The following is a 20,000-nucleotide window of genomic DNA, read 5'->3' on the forward strand; positions in this document are numbered from 1 at the left end:
AATCATTAGAATCACTGTTCAAAAGTCTGGAATCACTGTTCAAAAGCTTGAAATCACTGATTCACTGTTCAAAAGTTTGGAATCACTGAATCACTGTTCAAAAGTTTGAAATCACTAATTCACTGTTCAAAAGTTTGGAATCACTGTTCAAAAGTTTGGAATCACTGAATCCTTGTTCAGAAGTATGGAATCACTGTTCAAAAGTTTGGAATCACTGAATCCTTGTTCAGAAAATTGGAATCACTGAATCCTTGTTCAGAAGTTTGGAATCACTGTTCAAAAGTTTAAAGTAACTGTTTAAAAATTTAAATCACTGTTCAAAAGTCATTTTAATGAATCATTGCTTAAAGTTCTTCAAGGGCTCATTAGTGTATAAAGAACCATGACAACTCAAAGTACCATCAGAATGGCTAAATGATTCTGAGAACATTTTCTTTCACAGAACCTTTTAAAATGGTTCTGGATAGCACTAAAACTGTTGTTGTTACAAACCAAAGAACATATAGTGCTATATAGAACCCCATTTTTGCTAACAGTGCAGAAACCTCTGTTTGCATCCTGCCTCCGTGCCTCATAAGTTAAGGAACTGCAGAAAATGCTCAATTCCGCGACTTTTCTACAGCACATTAAGCCAAGGTATATAATGCTCAGCAGGTGCTATTTGTATCAAGTACCAAGAACTGGAAGAACCTCAAGAAGGCGGCAGACAGTGTGGGATCAGTAAGGTATCGTTGCAACCCCATCTCAAATAAAAGCAAATGGACAGAGGAACGGGTGGGCAGACGGTTAGATGTTCTGACAGAGGCACTCAACTGTGCCTTCTGAATGTTCCACTTCTGACGTAACGCAACCGCTAACCACCTAAAGACACGACTTGGCCAGCAGTGGTCCTATAAGAGCTTGTGTGAGTCTGAGCCAGTGGGCCGAGGACAGAGGAATCCATGCCCACTAGCCTGCTTTTTCCAGGCCGCTCAATTTCGGCTGCTGTCGAGAACATGGACAACCAGCACCGCTTTCACGTCTCAGAACCTGAGTGCTGAAACCAGACACTAACCGCTTCCTGTAACCCAAACCAGCACCTTTACAATGGGGGTTCTTCAAGGGCATGGTGGAAAAGGCAATGGTCATTTCCTGGATATAGAACCATAAGGGCCACTTAAATGAATTGGACGTTCTCCTTGATGGAGTTCTTTAAGGAACCTGAGAAGAAAATAGAATCATACAGTACCTAAATGGTGACGTAACCTTTTTCATACTGTACAGAACCCTTTTAATTGAATCTGCACCAGCGTCAGCATTGTTTTCTTTAAGGTTCCTAAATGGTTCTTGAGATACACTTCCACACTCTAATCATTACGAGTTCTACATGGGTTCTTTGACCTGTAACAAGAGTGGAACCATTTTTAGTACTATGAATGAAACATGTTATAAAAAGAACCACCTTCAAAATGGTTTTCCACATTCAAATGGTTTTCGGAGTTCTATACAGAATCATTTCCATATCTGAAGAACTTTTGAAGAACCCTGTTTTAGTGAGAAAATGTCTGTAACTGGTAGAGAACCCAATATATAAAGGTTCCTTATGTAGGTTCTTCAACAATGTTCATATCTTCATATCTTATACAGAAATCCACGTTAAAGAACCATGTTACTCTGTGGAACCATTCCAGAGAACCTTATTTTGTTTAATCTGTTACCTTCACAACGCTTGCTCTCTCACTCCTTCCCAGAAGCAAGTCCTCTAACCGCAATGATTGCTAATATGTGTGTGTAAGTGTGTGATCCCCAGTGTTCCACCCGCTGAGCTGTTGGCACAGGGTCTAACTAAAGTGTGTGTGGCAAAGCCAAAGCTGTCATGGTAGATAGGTGGGTTTTGGGTTCTATTCTGTCCCAGGTGAGAGCTTGTTTCGCCGCTGATGGTTGAGACCACCCTCGTTATGCCATTTGAGCGTTCTGGAGTCTGGGCGCCAAAGAATATTCCTTACAGCAATCATTGCAGTTCTCACCAGCCAGGGGAACAAGAACGGCGCTTGTACCACCCATCCATCACTGCAGTCCTGCATGCATGACGTCCATGACAGAGGTGGTTTAACTCAAATGTAGTGTTTCAGTCTAATATTGTGTTGGTGCCCCTCGAGCCACCAAAAAAGCTCTGACCTGTCAAAGTATGGACCTCACAAGACCTCTGAAGGTATCCTGTGGTATCTTCTGGACACCTTCAGACATTAGCAGCAGAGTTGTGAAGTGGGTCCTCTGTGAGCATCAACTGATCTCGGTTCAACAAGATTTTTTTTTTAAATATAATTTGAAACGATTTTGGATCTGAAGGATTTGATCTGTACCTACCTGTAAAATGTTCTTAGGAAGTTCTCCCAGATTCTCTTGGACTCTGACGGTGTATGGCGAGAGCTCAAACACAGGTGCGCAGTCGTTGACGTCTAGCAGCACAATGTTCACCGTGGCTCGATCAACTCTAGGGCTGCTCCCGCGGTCTGCAGCCTGGACCACCAGTGAGTACGACGGCCGGGTCTCCCGGTCCAGCAACTTGGCAACAGAGATAACCCCTGTCACCGAATCGATCCGGAAATCCGAGTTCCCGTTGCCGGCAGCGATGGAGAAGCGAATCTGCCCATTGGTGCCTTCATCGGCATCACTGGCGAACACCTGCAGGACATCAGTTCCGCTGAGAATATTCTCCTCAATCTCGATGTCGTAGATGTTCTGCGAGAAGCTGGGCGTGTTGTCATTCACGTCCAGTACCACCATGGTCACCTCCATCGTGGAAGACAGCGGTGGCTGGCCTTTGTCGGTGGCGATCACGGTCAGCGTGTAATTGGCCATCTCCTCACGGTCCAGCTCACCCACCAGCCTTACGCTTCCATCAATGTTGTCGATGCTGAACTTGATTCCATAAGATCCACCCAGGGAATATTCCACGTAACTGTTGGGCCCGCTGTCTGAGTCAGTCGCCTGAACTGTGAACACCACCGTGTCCACCGCTGTGTTCTCCTGGATGTAGGCCATCTTCTGGGAGGTGAACACTGGCGGGCAGTCATTGACGTCCAGAAGGATGACTGATACCTGGGCGGTGCTGGTGAAGCGGGTGGAGGGAGGAAGGGCCATATCGTTGACGGTGACAACGAGGTTGTAGAAGGACTGGGTCTCCCGGTCAAGGGGTTTGCGGGTTTGAAGAACACCTTTGGTCGTAATGCCAAAGTGGGCCTGAGGATCTCCTGATGCAATGCTGTAGGACAGCTGGGCGTTGGGACCTGCAAAAGCAAAGCTTCTGTTAGTGATGCTGTAATACACAATCTAAGCTAAAAAAGGTTCTATATGGTTCTTTGACTTAATAATAGTAGTACCCTTTCTTGTGCTATATAGAAACATAAAAAAAAACACCAATGCAAAGAACCAGAACCATCAAAGCATCCAAATGGTTCTTTAAATTGTCATTGACTTACTGCTAACAATAGCCTTGAACAATGCTTAGAGCACATTTTAAGCAAAAAGGGTTCTAGATAATACTTAATAAGGACTTTTAACTCAAACCCGTTTAGGTGTTATATATACCATTTCTAAAAAAATTAACCATGTACAAAATGTTTTAAACATCTGAATAGTTCTTTGAATTGTCATAGTTCTAAACCATTCTACTGACTTCAAGTTTACACTAAGCAAAAAAGATGGTTGATGGTTCTACATAGAACCATCAACAATAGGTATAAAGCATCCAAAAGGATCTTTGAGTTGTCATAGTTCTAAAAAGAACCACGGACGTACTGCTAGCAATACCCCCAATCAACGCTTATTTCAGAGTGTACTCTAAGCAAAAAGGGTTATAAATAGTACTCAAAAGGGTTCTTCAACTCAAAGGTGGAGCTATACAGAACCATTTTTATAAATATTCTACATAGAGCCATCCATAAAATCTACATTTAAGCATTCAATAGTTTTCTTTTGAATTGCCATGCTTCTAAATAGAACCATTGATTTTGAGTTAGTACTCTTAAAAAAAGTTCTGTAAAGTACTGAAAAAGTATTCTTCAAGCTGCAACAATGGTGGAACCTTTTTTGGTTCTATATAGATCCATAGTGAAGCAGTGTTTAAGTCAGCCTGCTGAAGCGAACCACTGAGTGTCCGAATACTTTACTGAATCGTCCTTTCCTAGATTCTGCTGATCTGATCCATAAGCTAGTCAGCTCTGCCAGTAGATTTACTGAGGCCAGGAGGCCCAAGGAGAGCAGGGAGAGCAGACAGAAGAGGAAGGGTCAGTAAAGTATTCGGACACAGACGAGAGGCTGGAGTTTATGGTGGATCTGGAGGTCAGTTTTCTGGAGTGCAGTGTTTAAAACACAGCTATTGGTGTCTGTGTTTGGTTACCTTCGGTTCGATCACTACTCTTCATATAACTTTATTACCGTATGTTCAGTGTTTATTATCGTCTTTTGTTTCTTTACAGCTGAAACTGACATCAACACCTCCACCAGGAGAGACTCCGGGTACGTTCTGTACTTTGGCGAATGAAAGATTCGGGTTCTGATTTCTTCTGATGTTTTGATGACTTTAATATAAAAAACATTACAGTATTATTGGAACCAAATTACTGGTGGGTTTATGTGAGTCCAGCAAATCATTTTTATGTCTGAAGTATTTCTGCATTCCAGATAAACTGCTTGTAATAAATGCAGAGCATGAAATAATCCTTCCTTATCCAAAAAGGTCTGCGGGGTGCACGTCGCACGGTTAAAAAAAAAAGACCTTAAATACTGATATGCTTTCTTTGATTGATGCTTTTCCACATATTGTTACAACAACATCTGGAGCTGATATGTTCACTTCCTCCGTGTGAATTATGTGTATTTTCAGCTCAAGAATGCAGCTGGATCAAAAATATCGCTGTTCAGTCGAGCGCTTGCTGAGTACGGAGATGTAGCTTCTGTTTGATAAAGGAAGAATATATTTCTCCCAAGACTGCTGACACATCTCGCGCTGCTATCAGGAGGTTATCTTAGGGAAGCAGAAAAACAGATACTTCATACAATAGGCCTGAGCGTGCTACTGCTACTGTTTTGCTGGACTGTTGTAACTGCTGTAATTACATAATTAAGGCTGCACATGCATTGTGTGATTCTGGCTCATATGCTGCCTTTCGATTGGATGCACGGTTTCCACCTAGCAATGCATTTCTGCAGAATGTTTTCCAAATATTTGGCACCCTTCTAATGTCACGCCGATACAAATACACTAAAAACACCTAACCAACCACATGGGGCACCCCGACAACCACCTGAGACACCATAGCAACAATCTGAGATACCACAGCATTTGGTATTCTTAGCAACTACCCACCAACACCCTAGCAACACACCAAAGCACCTGCCTGAAATATCATAGCAATATCCTTACTTAACACTGTAGCACTTAGCTAGCAAGCACTTAGCAACACCACAGTAACCACCTGGAATACCATAGAAACCAGGTATCAACACCATATCGACCCCCTTGCACACCATAGCTACCACCTAGGAGGAGGCTTAGTGCTAGGCTAACTAGTTTGCAGTAATGTAGCACTAACTCTATACATGCCAGGCTAACAAAGGAAGCTAAAAGGAAGTGAAGCTAGGCTAATATGTGGAAGGGTGACATTTCGCTACCTAAAATACATGTAGGAGGGGCCTGGCGCTAAGCTAACTTTCAGTGAAGTTCCTCTGCTGGTTTTGATAAACTGCAATTTAAAAAGAATAGCTAAATAAACCCACGTTTTAAGGCGTTTACACCATAGAGAACCAATAAAGATCAAAGAAAAAATCAAGACTCAGGTATTTCACGCAGTAAGTGTGTGTAAAGCTCGCGTTTGATTCGCTAATGAGCGCTGTAGTATCAGATGGTGGAACAGTAGCCCAGATTGCAGCACAAACCAGCTCAAATTGAGCGTCCTGAAGGCCAGCCGCTGGCCTGCTCATGCGTAACGCCTCGGCACCTTCCCACAATTCCCCCCTGTTTACAGTACACAAGCAATCTCTTCATCGGCCGGAGTCCCTCTCCCCCGTCTGCCGCCGCGGACAGAGGGGTCACGACTCAGGAAGCTCCGACAATGCTGTTTAGAGAGCGATACGGTCAGCACTGTGCCAGACTGCTAGCATCAGGAGCGTGGGGAAAGTGTCTGAGGGGACGGACGGAGGACGGACGAGAGAGACCAGCATATATATATAAAGAGAGAGAGAGAGAGGAATGCCAGAAGCAGGAATGTAGGTCACCATAACCACATTAGACACCAATTTAGCTCGGAGTCTGAGAGAGGCGGCTTGGCGCTAGCCTAAAACGTTCTCAGGAGGGGCCTGGCACTAGGTTAGCTCTACCGTGAGAGTTAGCCGTAGCGCAGTATGCTTGCATGCAGGAGAATTTTAACCCTGTGGACGAGAGACTGACCCATGAAGCTAAAAGGCTGGACAGGAGTTGCTCAAATACCCACAGGATTTTCCTGCTGTTAGGCTAACTGAATTAGCACTAGTGCAAAATGTCTGGGAGATACTAGGCTAAAAAAGTCATGCATAATATTCTAAAAAAGAGAGTGTAGCTAGACTAGTGTGTGGGGAGGTGATGCTAGGCGTCTTAAAAAGACATACAGGAGGGGTATAGCGCTAGGCTAACTCTTTTGCTTGAGTTAGCACCAGTGTATTAGACCTGTGTGTAACTACGTTTTAACTCAAAAAGTAGAAAAGGGCTAACGTGTGAAGAAGTGATGGCAGGGTGCTTCAAATACATGCAGAAGAGTCCTGTTAACAGTACATTTACATTTACTGCTTTTAGCCGACGCTCTTCTCCAGAGCGATTTACAAAAGAGCTTCACTGTTTACTCAAGAAAAACCTCAGCTAGTTTGAAAAAACTAATAATTCAAAGATCCTCTAATCTTAGACTCTACTAAACACAAGTCAATATGAAGACCATAGTACTCTTCTCTTCGCCTGAGTCCTCTCAGAAGAGGAGGGTCTTCAGTCTGGGTTTGAGGACAGCGAGTGTTGGACTCTGCTGTTCGGACACCCAGGGGAAGCTTGTTCCACCACTTCGGTGCAGGACAGTAAAAAGTCTGGACGCTCGTCTTCCGTGGATCTTAAAGGATGGCGGGTCGAGCCGAGCCGTACTTGAAGCTGGAAGGGCTCTTGGTGCAGATCAGCTTTTGACCATCGCCATCAAGTACGGAGGGGCTGGCTGGTCCAGTCTTGGCTTTGTTGACCAGAGTCAGGGGTCTGAATCTGATGAGGGCAGCAGCTACAGGAAGCCAGTGAAGAGAGAACCCAGCAGAGGAGAGACATGGCCGAATGGCTGTGACATGGCTGTTGCTAGACTACTTTCTCTGTAGATGCTAGGCTGACAAAGCTGTGGAGAGAAGGTGAAAAGGCTAGGGTGCCTATGAATACATTTAGGAGGGGTCTGGAGCTAGGCTAACTGAGGCCATATGTAGGATATTTTACCTACGCAGATACTAGTCTAACAAAGTCATGAAAAATAGGCTAAAAATAAAAGCAGCAGTGCTAGATTAACGTGTGGAGAGACTGAGCTAGCACCAATGTAGTAGACTTGAGTGGAACTACATTCACATGCACAGTAAGCAAAAATGGGAGCAGTGCTAGGCTAACATGCGTGTCGAGGTAACAGCAGGCTGCTTAAAAAATGCATGCAGGGTTATATGCTAAGCTAGAATGCGAAACGAAGCCAGATCTGCTCCATCTTTCAGCTCTCTGGCATCGGATAACGCTGCGCCGTGGCAGAGTGTGCATATGTAATATCTATCGCTGAAGAGAGGAGGTGTAACCCTATAGTCTCGCTGGAGCCACGCGGAACTGAACATTACAAAAGCCACATTTTTCACGTCGAGAGAAACTATTAGAAAATCAGGTCAGATGAATGTCAACATACTCCGAGTTATTTGAGGCTGAAAAAAGGAGATATGACGTCGGTCGAATATTAAAAGTCTTTGCCTTTCGCATTCCTAACCTTCTTCCTTCCCAAATCCAGTCTCACACTATTCACAATTTAGTTCCCAAACCGGCAGAACCGTGGAGCTCCAGCTGACGTGTGCCGTTCATTTAACAGCATCAACTCAGTTCTGCTGAACCCAGTTCTGTTTCAGAAGTAGTTTATAGCTGTCGTTCAAAAACCTTGTATCTCTAAATTACCTTTTTTGACTTTTTGACATCATGTGAATCTGACAGCTGTTCTTAATATTGTGTCCAAATTTCATGCCAAATGGACAAATAGAAATGCTCCACAATGACTCAGAATACAGTCTTTTTACATGACTTCCGTTAAGAAAGTAAAAAAGCTGGAAATCTCCCTACCTCTAATACATATGTCTTTAGAAATACATAAATGTACCTTCCCAATTTACCCTCAGAACAACGAACAGCTAACTGATTTATCTCCATACTGAAGGAAGGGCATGTCTGACCAAACTCACTGGGTCTGATATCAGAAGAAAATAATATAATCTGATCCCTATTACTCTAAACTATCCCGTAAATGCATGGTTCAAGCCCACATGCCGGTATTCTAGGCTTCATAACTCAGGATCAGTTCATGTCATTTATGGACAGATACACCTATAACAACAAGAAGCCGTACTTACCCCATCTAACCATGTTTTAATAGTCTTTACAAGCAACCACTCCATTTGCTAGATCTGTACAAATATCTAAATTCTGTTAAATTTACCTCTCAAATATTCAAGTAGCCTAAAATCTCATGAAAATAACATGGCTTGTGTGACTGTCTCTAATAAATTCTTTGGAATTTGTAAGCAAATAAAGTTATAAAAGTAAAAAAAAAATGGCCTTTTATTGATAAAAACTACTGCACACTTGTGCTGACTCAGGAAAAAAACACATCCAACAAGAACCAAAGCCTCCTCCACCTTTTATACAGCAGTAAAAAAACATGGTAGAACACAGAAAGCTCTGCTGATTGATTCCACATCCTGATCTGTTTAACTCCTCTGGAGGCACAGTTACACCAGCAAACACACATTAAACCAGTATATGCCACAGGAATGGCCACTAGGGGGCGTGCAGGAGGATGCTACCTCAAATTTATCTCTGTTAAACATTTCGTTACTGTTGGTCCATCCAGAATGACCATCCAGGTGGACACATTTTAAAGGGCAGCTTTTGCTTTTAAAAATAAACAAATATTAGATTCATGGTGGTAGAACTACAAACAGGATCTACAACACATGTTCAGCTCAGCTCAGTTCATCTCCTGTAAAAGGTACCGTAACCGAGACGCAAGGTTTCCAAAGATCTTACCATCGTCAGCGTCGCTGGCCGCCACCGCGAGGATGGAGGATCCCGGGGTCAGACTCTCTGAGATGGACGTGCTGTAAACGGTGGCGTTGAACACGGGCCGGTTGTCGTTAACATCCAGAACGTTGAAGTAGACCCGGACAGAGCTGGCCTGGCCTCCGCCGTCCACCGCCCGCACGGTCAGGATGTAGTACTGCTGGGTCTCGTAGTCCAACAGTTGCGTCACGTTAAACACGCCCGTCACCGGGTTCAGGAGGAAGGTGGAGTCGCCGTCGTCCTCCTCCAGAGAGTAGGTGATCTCCCCGTTTACCCCGGAGTCTGAATCACTCGCCAAAATAGCCGCCACAATGGAGCCTGGGAGGCGGGAAGAGAGACATGAGACGAAGGAGCAACAGAGGAGACAGGCGAACACAGCCCGGATCAAAGCGAAGTCAAACCGCACTGAGCAAAAACACAGAAAGATGCTGGCTTATACTTTCACATACTCCCAATGGAGTTTATTATTGTTGTGCTGAGAGCAGCAGTTTGATCTCTGTGGTTTTGGGGAAGAGCTGAAGTGTTGTTTGTACCATTTAAAGCCCTTGCAGAGGCTGCGACACTGACCAGACAGTTATGGTTTGATTTTCTGCAGCGATGAACGCCGTAAGTCACCCATGTATTATATATTTAGTCTGGCAGGGCTCCTCCTAGATGGTTTAGAGTCTTGATCCTGTTTGACTCGATGAAGCAGCAGATAGGGTTACCCTAATCCACCGCCGTCTAATCCACTCTACTCTCTGACCCCATGTGCATTACGACTGTTTACCTCACCCATATCCCTACTGGGCTCAATGAGGTCATGTTCTACCACTTGACCACACCGTAGGAAATTTACAAAGACAAAAAGAAAGGGAATGCTCCACTGTGGAATCTTCTTGAACCTGACGACCCTTCCTGCAGGTTTGAAAAGGAGCTTTTTTTTCTTGGACTGGTTTAACATCAGCCACACCAAAGGACACTGAAGGTCAAACACAGCCTAAAAATGGTTAAACATGGTTTGACACTCAAGAAATGACTAGGAACTAACTTAGGCTCTGTGGCCTCCCATCTACACAACCATGTTATTTAGGACAGGTAGTAGAAAATGCTCGGGGTCGAGGGTTTTTTTGTAGTCGATTGCAAAGATCAAATGATCTCAGTGACATATATGACATGATCAAAAGGTCCAGCTTGAGGATAGACTGTACTGGTCAGGAGTGTAAAGGTGAAGGTGCAAGTATTTGTCACTGTACTATGTACAACTCCAGCACCCGGGGAGCAGAGAGGGTGATGGTTCTTGCTCAAGGGCCCAACAGCGGCAGCTTGCCAAGCCCCGGGTATCGACCCACAACCCTGTCATCAAAAGCCCAGAGTTCTAACCACTGAGCCACCACTGCTCCTGTGTGTGTGGGTGGGTGTATCAGAGACAGCAGTGTCGCCGTAGCAATGTAAACAACTTCAAGGTTCTTGTCAGGTTATGGAGGTTTTCAGTTTCAAAAATATCCAGACAGAGGCCTCCGTTACCATGTAACCACTAGTCATAATTATGACAATGTCATTATGCTGCCTGGTGGCAACTAGCTTCCCTTGGATCACCCTTGCTAAATACCTCTACTCAACCCTCATCAACTCTAAAGATACATAAGGAAAGGAGGAGTGGTCAGGAATGCTGCTTACCTGGGGCCATGTCTTCAGGGATATCGAAGGAGTAGACAGAGCGGGAGAACTTTGGCGTGTGATCGTTCACATCGCTAACAGTGATGTTGACCCTCATGTCCGAGGACTGCTGCCCATCGTCCGCACGCACGAGGAGAGAGTACTTGGACCGGCGCTCTCTATCCAGTCGTTTAGTGGCGATGAGATCTCCTGACTCCGGGTCAATCCGGAAGCTGTCGTCTGCCCCACTGATGATGGTGTATGTGACCAGAGCATTTGGACCCTGCGACCACAAAGGGAAGAGTTAGGGTTAGGGTTGGTTTAAGACAGGCCATATTTTCTTTCTAAATCATCCATTTGAACCAAGAACCCTATAGATCAGGTGCTTAGTATTGAGCTGTGGAGCAGTGGAAGAACTGTGTTCTCTTGGATGGGATGAGTTGGGGAGTTGGGGATGATGAGGTGGAGTGGTGCTCATCCATCCAACATCGGGACTCACTCATTAACTAACACTGAATACCATCAAATCCTCACAGCAATGTTTATCCTCCAGAATCTAGTAGAAAGTCTTCTTCTCTGGACAGTGGAGACAGTTACTCCAACAGAAGCAGGACCAGCTCTTTAATACCCTTGATTTCAGAAGAAGCAGTGAATGAGATGTCCCAATACTTTTGTCCTCATGGTGTAGCTACTACTTCTACTACCTAGCAGAGCTCCATTATGCTATTGTCACCATCTGCAAAGCAGTCATGAATGCTGGCTTGCTTTAACAGCTGTATTCTTAGCTAATTAGATCACCTCTCCTAAACCCCCTATCCCCTCACCTCACTATCCAAACTGCTTAGTGTGCTAGCAACTCAGAACCTGCTTTAAACACCTACAAATAGGGGCCTGCAAAGCTCAGTATGGAGCACATGCAGAACAGGTTGACGTACACTAGGTCTACACTCACCCCCAACAGCCTTAAACAATGCTGCATTCCCAGAATCCCTCGCTTCAGAATTTATTAATACCAATTAGCGAGAGTGCTAAGTATTTCTTTCCCTTCGGGTTGGCGTTGGGTTTCGGCTAGTCAGGTCAGCGCTGTGGTGTTGAGTGGACGTCCAACACAACGGGGCAGACATACCTCTCTCCCCAGACGCTGAATACATTAGTGCAGGTACACAAGAGTTCAGATGCTAATCTATCTACCTTTCTGTAGACCACGTTACACCAGCGAGCGACCACACGAGAGAATGAGACAGACAGAGGGTGGGAGAGAGGCTATCAGACAGAAGTAGGAGAGAGAGAGAGAGAGAGAGCAGTAGCGAAATGGCAAGCAGTCTCAGCGGGCTCGGCCCTGCTCTTTGAACTGTGAGGGGTATTGCGTTCCTCTATAAATTCAACTAATAGATCCCCCGGTACCTGCGCTAAGCACAACCGCTAAACATCTGATACTATGGCGAGCCAGAAGAGAACCCGCAGAACGGCGGATGAATAATTGTGCTGATGGAGTGTGATGTGCCCATTTAAGCTGAAAACAATGAGGACCCAGACGACTGGCTCCATATAGGACAGGGGCTCCCGGTGACTTCAAAGTGCGCTAGTCAACACGCTGTCAGATAGACGTTCATTCACGATGAAGGAGACACTGGGATTCACTCCGTACGACTCAGGAGGTGCCTCTGAAGCCTTTGTTTCAATCCCTTTTATACTTTAAGAGACTGTCGCTTCCACTAGTGTCCCTCTGAACAACTCCGGATAATTAGATCAGGCTCTAATTGTCTGTCTTAATTGTCTGAAAAGGGCTCCAGTACAGTAAGAACGAAAGAATGAAAGGAACAGAAATATAGAAAACGAGGAAAATAGCTTATTCTTTGGCCCCTGCTGTCATCGATCAGCACTCACAATCTGGATTTCCCATCAACCACCTGGGCCCCCCTTCACTATTCCCTGTGCTAGCCAATTAAAGCTATGTTAGGGCTGTGAATAAGGAGTGGGCAAAGAAGGGGGCCTCCGTATTTGACACCGGCCGCCCGCTCGTCTGACTCCTACTAAAGAGTTTAAGAGTTTTTTTTATGGTCCTGTGTGTGAGTGGGGGGTGGAGGGGGGGGGGTGCAATTAAAACACAACAGGATGTTGAGGGCATAAGGAAATTCAGTTAACTCAGAAATGCATAGATGGAGGTATGGAGGGAAAAGAAAACGTGAAGAGGAAAGAAGCTATGAGGGTATGGAAGGGGGTGGGGGGTATTTTCAGCCTCCAGCAGGAAATCCCAGCTTCCTATTACAGGACTGAGCCCAGCGCACTCACATAGTGACAAGCCGTCAGGCAAATTACAAAGCGGCAGCCTAATTAACGTCAGTTTAAACTGACACAGACACATAAAAGCATGTCTGTGGTGTATCTGGATGGACTTCCCTGAAGGCACTTGACTCAGAGCAGGTGGAGCGACTGCACGCATGGTACTGGACTCCAGACTTCACAAGACTTTCACTGGACTTCACCCAAGAGACTTGACTTGAGAGGGACTTCCATCCCTTGTTGGGTACATCAGCTTCGAAGCTCCAGAGCGAAACATCAGACACCGAACATGCCTTGACTGATCTTGAGATTCCTTGGAAGAGACTAAACTAGAGCTAAATGTGGTTTTTACTGAAGATTTCTGAAGCTTCACAAGTTTTGATTCTGGCCCAAGGTTGCTTGCTCTCTCCCTGTCTCCCAGCGGCGTGGGTCGTGAAGGAGAGATAGATGTGGGGAAGCAGCATTTCCATTCCCACCACACGGCGAGCACATGTTCAGCACTAAAACGGCGGAGATTGTTAGGATGTCTGAATCTTGGCTTGCTGGTCAACTGTCTCAGAGCTTGGCTCGTGCTGTCTTTGTCACACATATGGATTTACTGGAAGAAGCTCTAGATCTTTCTGAGTGTGTCCTCCTTGTTAGCCAAGACCATCTGTCCTGGCCTAGGAGAGATAAATCCATCTCCCCTCATCTGCACCAACCTGAGAAACGTTAAAGCCTGACCAGATCCACCTTCACCAATCTGAAGACATCTCCATGCACTCATCTAATCTCAACTGCTTTATTAAAAACTCATAGCTAATATTTTATGAGCTCCATCTACATCATAGGTCCGCAATGTGGGCGTACAGTTACAAACTGCAGACTTCTTGGGTGGTGCATCAAGTAGAGCTCAAACTATCTGTAAGGTCCACTATTTAAGATCCACCTGAAGCGAGGAGTCTAGTCCAGCCTTGCTCAAAACAAGCAGAATCCAGGAGGAGCATTCCTCACTCACTGAATATCGACTGACACATCTAAAAATCATCATCAAGCAAAGGAAGACTCAGCTGGGACATTCCCAATTGATTAGGGCGAGAAGGAAGGTCCAGGAGAAGCTTCAAGTTTACCCTGACTTCCTGTGCATGATGGGGAAAAAAGGCAAGGTTGGACTAAAGTCAATGATGTAATACAAAGTCCTGCGGCCTCGCCGGGACGCTCCGTCTGACAGCCCGCAATCCATCGTTAGGCACTGTGCTACGGGACAGACCCAGCTTTTCCCCGTTATGCATCTCAGGTGACATCATCAAATCAGAGAGAAAGGAAAGAGGGAGAAGCGAAATGGTGGACCAGCCCGAATGCTAACAGCCAGTCCAGCTGGTCTCACAAAAAAGGGGGTGGGGGGGGGGGTGAATGGAGCAGGAAAGGGATTTCATTATAGAAGATCTTTTTCCTCTTTAAAATCGTTTTCCCTCCCGAACACCTTGCCAGATCATCAGCTCGGCTTGCATGGTTTCCTTTCCATCCATTCTTCCCTGCGTGATTAAATCCAACTCAACTCTGAGACGACACCAGAAGCAGCCTGAGCTTCAGCATGAGCTCCACAGCCCTGGTGAGAAACACCCTCCAACCATTCAGCAGGGTCTGATCTGATTCCAACCGCAATAGGACTGCGGGACCCGCACACACACACACACACACACACACACACACACATGCACAAACACATCCGGGCAACTTCAGGCCTTCTGTTAATGCCATTAACAACATCAATCAACACTTGCTCATTTGTCATCCACCCAGACCGATCCATTAGCGTGCTGCTCGTTGGTTTAGCCTAGATATGACTTATGTTTGACTTACTCCTCACAGCAAAAACCCTAGCCATAATTTATCAGGCGGAATATCACTGCAATCTCCGGACGCTCTGCCAGAGTATATATATATATATATATATATATATATATATATATATATATATATATATAGCAGGAATATTCGGAGGAGGCAGCTAGTATTCCGGAGTATTCCAGGGGGTCCCCTACCTCGTCCGCATCTGTAGCTGTTAGCTGCATTATCCTGAAGCCGTCGCCGACGTTCTCCTGCACGGTCACGTCCAGAATATCAGTGGGAAAGATCGGAGGGTTGTCATTAATATCCTGAAGAGTGATCTCCACCTAGAAGACAGAAGAAGAAGAGGATTTAACATTTTGAGAAAATTATATCTGCAAAGTTACAGACACCAGTCTTCCCTGTATCCACCTTCTAGAGACTCACTTTACACCCATTCCTCCAAATCTGCACTCACTTCTGAATCTTACCAGTTAAGACATCATCTCCGAGTCTAACAGTCAGTGACTTAGGACACACTTGGATGGTCCTAGTAAACTTATTAAGTCAGATAATTGCCATCTCAGGTCAGAACTACCAGTTCATTACTTTCAGGTGGTGTGGTGTGGTGTAGGGATAACAACACCATCCTTCATGAGGCAGACTAGGGATTGATTCCCAGGCTGGGCAAGCCCACCACACTACACCCAAAAGAGTCCTTGGGCAAGACTACTTACCCTTAATTCTCCTAGCAGAGGAACATGATTCAGATGTAAGTCACTCTGGATAAGAGCTTCAGCCATAAATGATAATTGGCAACTGGTAGACCTATCATGAAAAAGGCACACATGTGCTTGGACGTACAATTACCAGTTGGGTCTACTGTCTGCATATGGCTTCAGGTAGATAACAAGGACCTACCTGAGTTCAGCACATGTGTTTTTGACTTTATCAGCTGAGAACTACCTTGTGGACAATTCTCAAGTTCAGTTTATGAGGGCCATCGGAATGCACCACCACTGTAGACTGAAGGATCGCCCCCAAATCCACCAATAAAATCTGCTGCACCACTGTGCAAATGTACACCACGTGAGGTCGTTCTCATGGACAACTTTTAGACTTCTTAATGAGTCATCCTATAGCTGAGGAGGTATTCACCCCCTTCAGACTGAATGGCTCTCATCTGTGCAGCATGGGCCCTTCATTGGGTCATAGTGGTCTGCAACTGTACTAATATTTCCCTCTGTCTGTCTGATAAGCGGTCACAAACCGTAGCCCAACACAAATCTCCAAATGTAGAGGTCAGCTTCATGCCTCACAGCACTATCCACATCCAGGGAGAGTGTTCAGTCTCCTGTGGATGTTGTGCTATCCAGCTGAGCTCACTATGCTCTGCCCCAGCCTCCAGAGATAACAGAGAGAAGACGAGTCGATGCTAAGTTTGTCCAAGAGTGTTGGTTTATGTTGGGCTGCTGTTTTTGTCTATATGCAGAGGTCGCCCCTAAGCAACATAGCGGAGTCCGGCATTACAGACCCACCAAATACAAACCACACACACGCTGCTTCTATAGTGTCTCATTATTCTATACAAACGCACATGCAAAACCACTGCCGTCAACTTTAACTTAATCCCGTAACTATCAGTTTGAACAAATGCATATCCACTTGCCAATAAACAGTGTCCAACTGGAACCAAAACAGGCATTTGCTTTGCATTTTCTGTTTACTGCTTCAATAAATATGTAAAAGGCATGTTTAAAAATTCTGCTCATCCTTAGTCTCCATTAATGGTGTTTGTGATTAACCATAATTCCACTCGAGACAGAAACAAAGCAAGGGAATGGAGACGAAAGAGAGCATGACGCATATGTTCCCCTCTCCCTGAATCAAACTCAAAGCCCCGTGAACCCTCTGAATACTCGTCCTCATTAACCGCACAATAAACTTTGTCGTGGTACAGGGCGGTAGCATCAGCAAACTCTCTCACTGGCTGTAAATTCCCGTCGAAATCATGCCTAAACAGCAGTTTGGCCTAAAGTGATTCCTTGCAGGCCCGGTGTTTGATTAAGTAGGACAGTGTAATGCTGGACGTTTCTTTCCAGCCATTGGCTCCCTTTGCTGCTAATCCAGACACATCTGAACACATCGTTCTCTGAATGCTAGATAAACTGAGAAAAGCCACAGCCGCTACATTTCAATAATTTCACCCAGCTGAAGTTCAAGAAAGCTACTACATGCCCAGACAATGCAGTCCAGAGGCTGGAGAAGGACATGAGGTGTGTGTACATAGGAGAGGAGGGGGGGTGCATTCATCACTCTGTTAACAGGAAAAGCAGATCTCACATGCACAGCAAATCCCATCAGTCGCAGAGCAGGACTAGCCTTGACACACGGTGGTCTACGGTCTACTAAACCATGGACTTCTCAACTCTGACAGCTTCTAGAGCCGTTTTATTTGAACTTCTGCAGCTCAGACAGCTTCTAGATCAAGTTCATCTGACTTTATAGAGCTTTGATGATGCCTAGAGCCTGCTTATCCAAGTTCTGCAATCTTGACAACTTCTATAGCCAGTAAAACTACATTCTATCCCTCTGACAACTTCTAGAACATGGTCGTCGGACTTTATAGAGATTTTCTAGGGCCAATTCACAAGCTGACAACAACTCTGACAACTTCTAGAGCCAGTCTTTGTAAGGTTCAACAACTCTGACAACTTCTAGAACATTTGTATTTGACTTTATAGAGCATTGGCCAATTCTATACAGACTGTCCATCTGATTTCTGTAACCTTAACAACGTACAGGCAGTACTTTATAGAGTTTTGGCAACTAATAGAGCCACTTTAAACCCAGTCTAGGTAGGGTTCTGCAACTCTGACAACCTTCAGTTCATGTTATTCTGATTTACAGAGAGCTGATTATGTCTATCACCTGCTCAGTCAAGTTCTGTAACCTTGATAAGTCCTACTGTCAGACACTACACTGTAGAACTCATACAACTCCTAGTGTCAGTCTATGTAGGGTTCTACAACACTGACAACTTCTAGAACATGTTCATCTGACTTCATATTTATATCTAGAGCCTGTTTATCTGACCTCTGTGACCTTGACAACTTCAACTACAGGCAGCTGACACTACTTTCTAGGAATTTGTCATCTAGAGCCAGTCTATGTAGAATTTTACAACTTGGACAACTTCTAGAACATCTTTGTCTGACTTCATGAAGCCTCAAGACCTTCCAGAACAAGTTCACATAGCTACATTTAGAGCCTGTTCATCATCTCATCTAGAACTCTCACAACTAATAGTTCTAGTAATTCAGGTTCTAGATCTTCAGCACTAACAATGACAATTCTAGTAACAAGCCAGATTAGATGGATAAATTCTCAGACATACATTTAATAGAAACCCTTGACAGCAGGTTCCAAGTATCCTTCAAAACAATAGTTATGTTAATCACATTTTCCAAGTTGGGCCAAAGAACCAAACAACCATCCAGTAAAAATACTGGAAGTTTCACTTTTGCTATAATCTGATTTCTTTGGGTTGGATCTTGTTTAATCTGACGTTTCACAACTGTGACAACTACTACACTAATTCTAGAGCTCTGGCAACATCAAGAACAAGTTCTACTACAATGGAAGAGTTATTCTGGAAGAACTTCCTACAGTTTTCACAACTTCCAGGGTCAATTTCTCTGGACCTCTCTGGACAGAACTGGAGACAGTTCATTCATTCAGTCCTAGATCTCTTCTCAAGTTCTTCTAGAAGAAATGTCTACAGTCTCTCCATCCAATCTCCATCCTTAGACTTAAATAGTCATGTAAATCATATTCCACAGTTGAGTTTAGGAACCAAACATGCCAGCTCAAATGTCCTCAGTGACATGTAGAACACTACCCTCTTTCCATCAGTCCCCTAGTGGCCATTCCCCTGGCGGAATAGAAACCGACTGTTCTGCAGTGGGGGCCTCGGGAAGGGGTTAAAATGGCATGTTCCTCAGCCTGTCCAGGAGCCTGGGGACCTGACAATGCCAACAAACACTGAATATTCCGACTCTTGCGTCCCCTTGAAGTGCAAATAATACAGACGTTCTTCTGCTCATGTGGGTAATTAGCAGAGAGATGCAGTTATGAGAAATAATTACACCCCGCAATTTCAGTGTACGCTCCCACCATCCCCTGAGAGGCTGGTATTAAAGATGGAGGTGTTAAAATTCAGCAGAGGAACAGGAAGGGGGAGAGGTCGGGGCTATGACTAAGACAAAGTGATATATAATAATGACATGTCCCATGTATGCATACGCTCATATGTATTACAGATTTGTACACAACTATAGACAATAAAGTATGTAATAATAATAACAATATAGTATATATATTTTGATATGTATTATACATAAGTATGTGGTAGATATGGTATAGGCCAGATTACAGAATTAGAGACCTTTGTCTTCTTCTTTATAGTCTCCTTTTAGTCTGGAAATTGCATGAAAACAAACAAACACACATGCACGCACACACACAGGCACTATTTACAGTAGCTGTGTGTGTAAGGGCAGAGTGTGTGGCGATGGCCAGGTGAAATACATCACTTTTCACTCTGGGCAGATTGAGTTTCTCCACTGCCCGCACCTCTACTACACTAATAGCCTGGCGATGTGTATTATTCAGCACAACTATCAATGATTCACACTGGGAATACACACACACACACACACATTCTGTAAAGTGTAAAGTTTGAGGACGGTTCTGCATAGCTGCACCCTTAAAACAAGGGGTTCTCCCTTTTAGCTTAGAGTGTACACAGTGTACAGAAACACACCAGACATTTACACATATACATACACTGCACAGACACACACTCTAACCGCAAAACACACACACACACACACACACACATGTACCACACTCACTGAGAACACGCTTTATG

At 44.6% G+C, this 20,000-nt stretch overlaps 1 protein-coding gene across 1 annotated transcript in view; it reads right to left on the reverse strand.

Moving 5' to 3' along the window:
* The window catches only part of fat4 (FAT atypical cadherin 4), a 117,509-nt gene that overhangs the window by 39,703 nt on the left and 57,806 nt on the right, over positions 1 to 20,000 (reverse strand). Inside the window, 4 exon segments of the mRNA XM_072692900.1 lie at positions 2,347 to 3,269; positions 9,305 to 9,655; positions 10,997 to 11,258; positions 15,283 to 15,414. Of these exon segments, the coding sequence (XP_072549001.1) occupies positions 2,347 to 3,269; positions 9,305 to 9,655; positions 10,997 to 11,258; positions 15,283 to 15,414 (1,668 nt within the window).

Source organism: Salminus brasiliensis, chromosome 12, assembly GCF_030463535.1.
Source record: "Salminus brasiliensis chromosome 12, fSalBra1.hap2, whole genome shotgun sequence".
Lineage (NCBI taxonomy): Eukaryota > Metazoa > Chordata > Actinopteri > Characiformes > Bryconidae > Salminus > Salminus brasiliensis.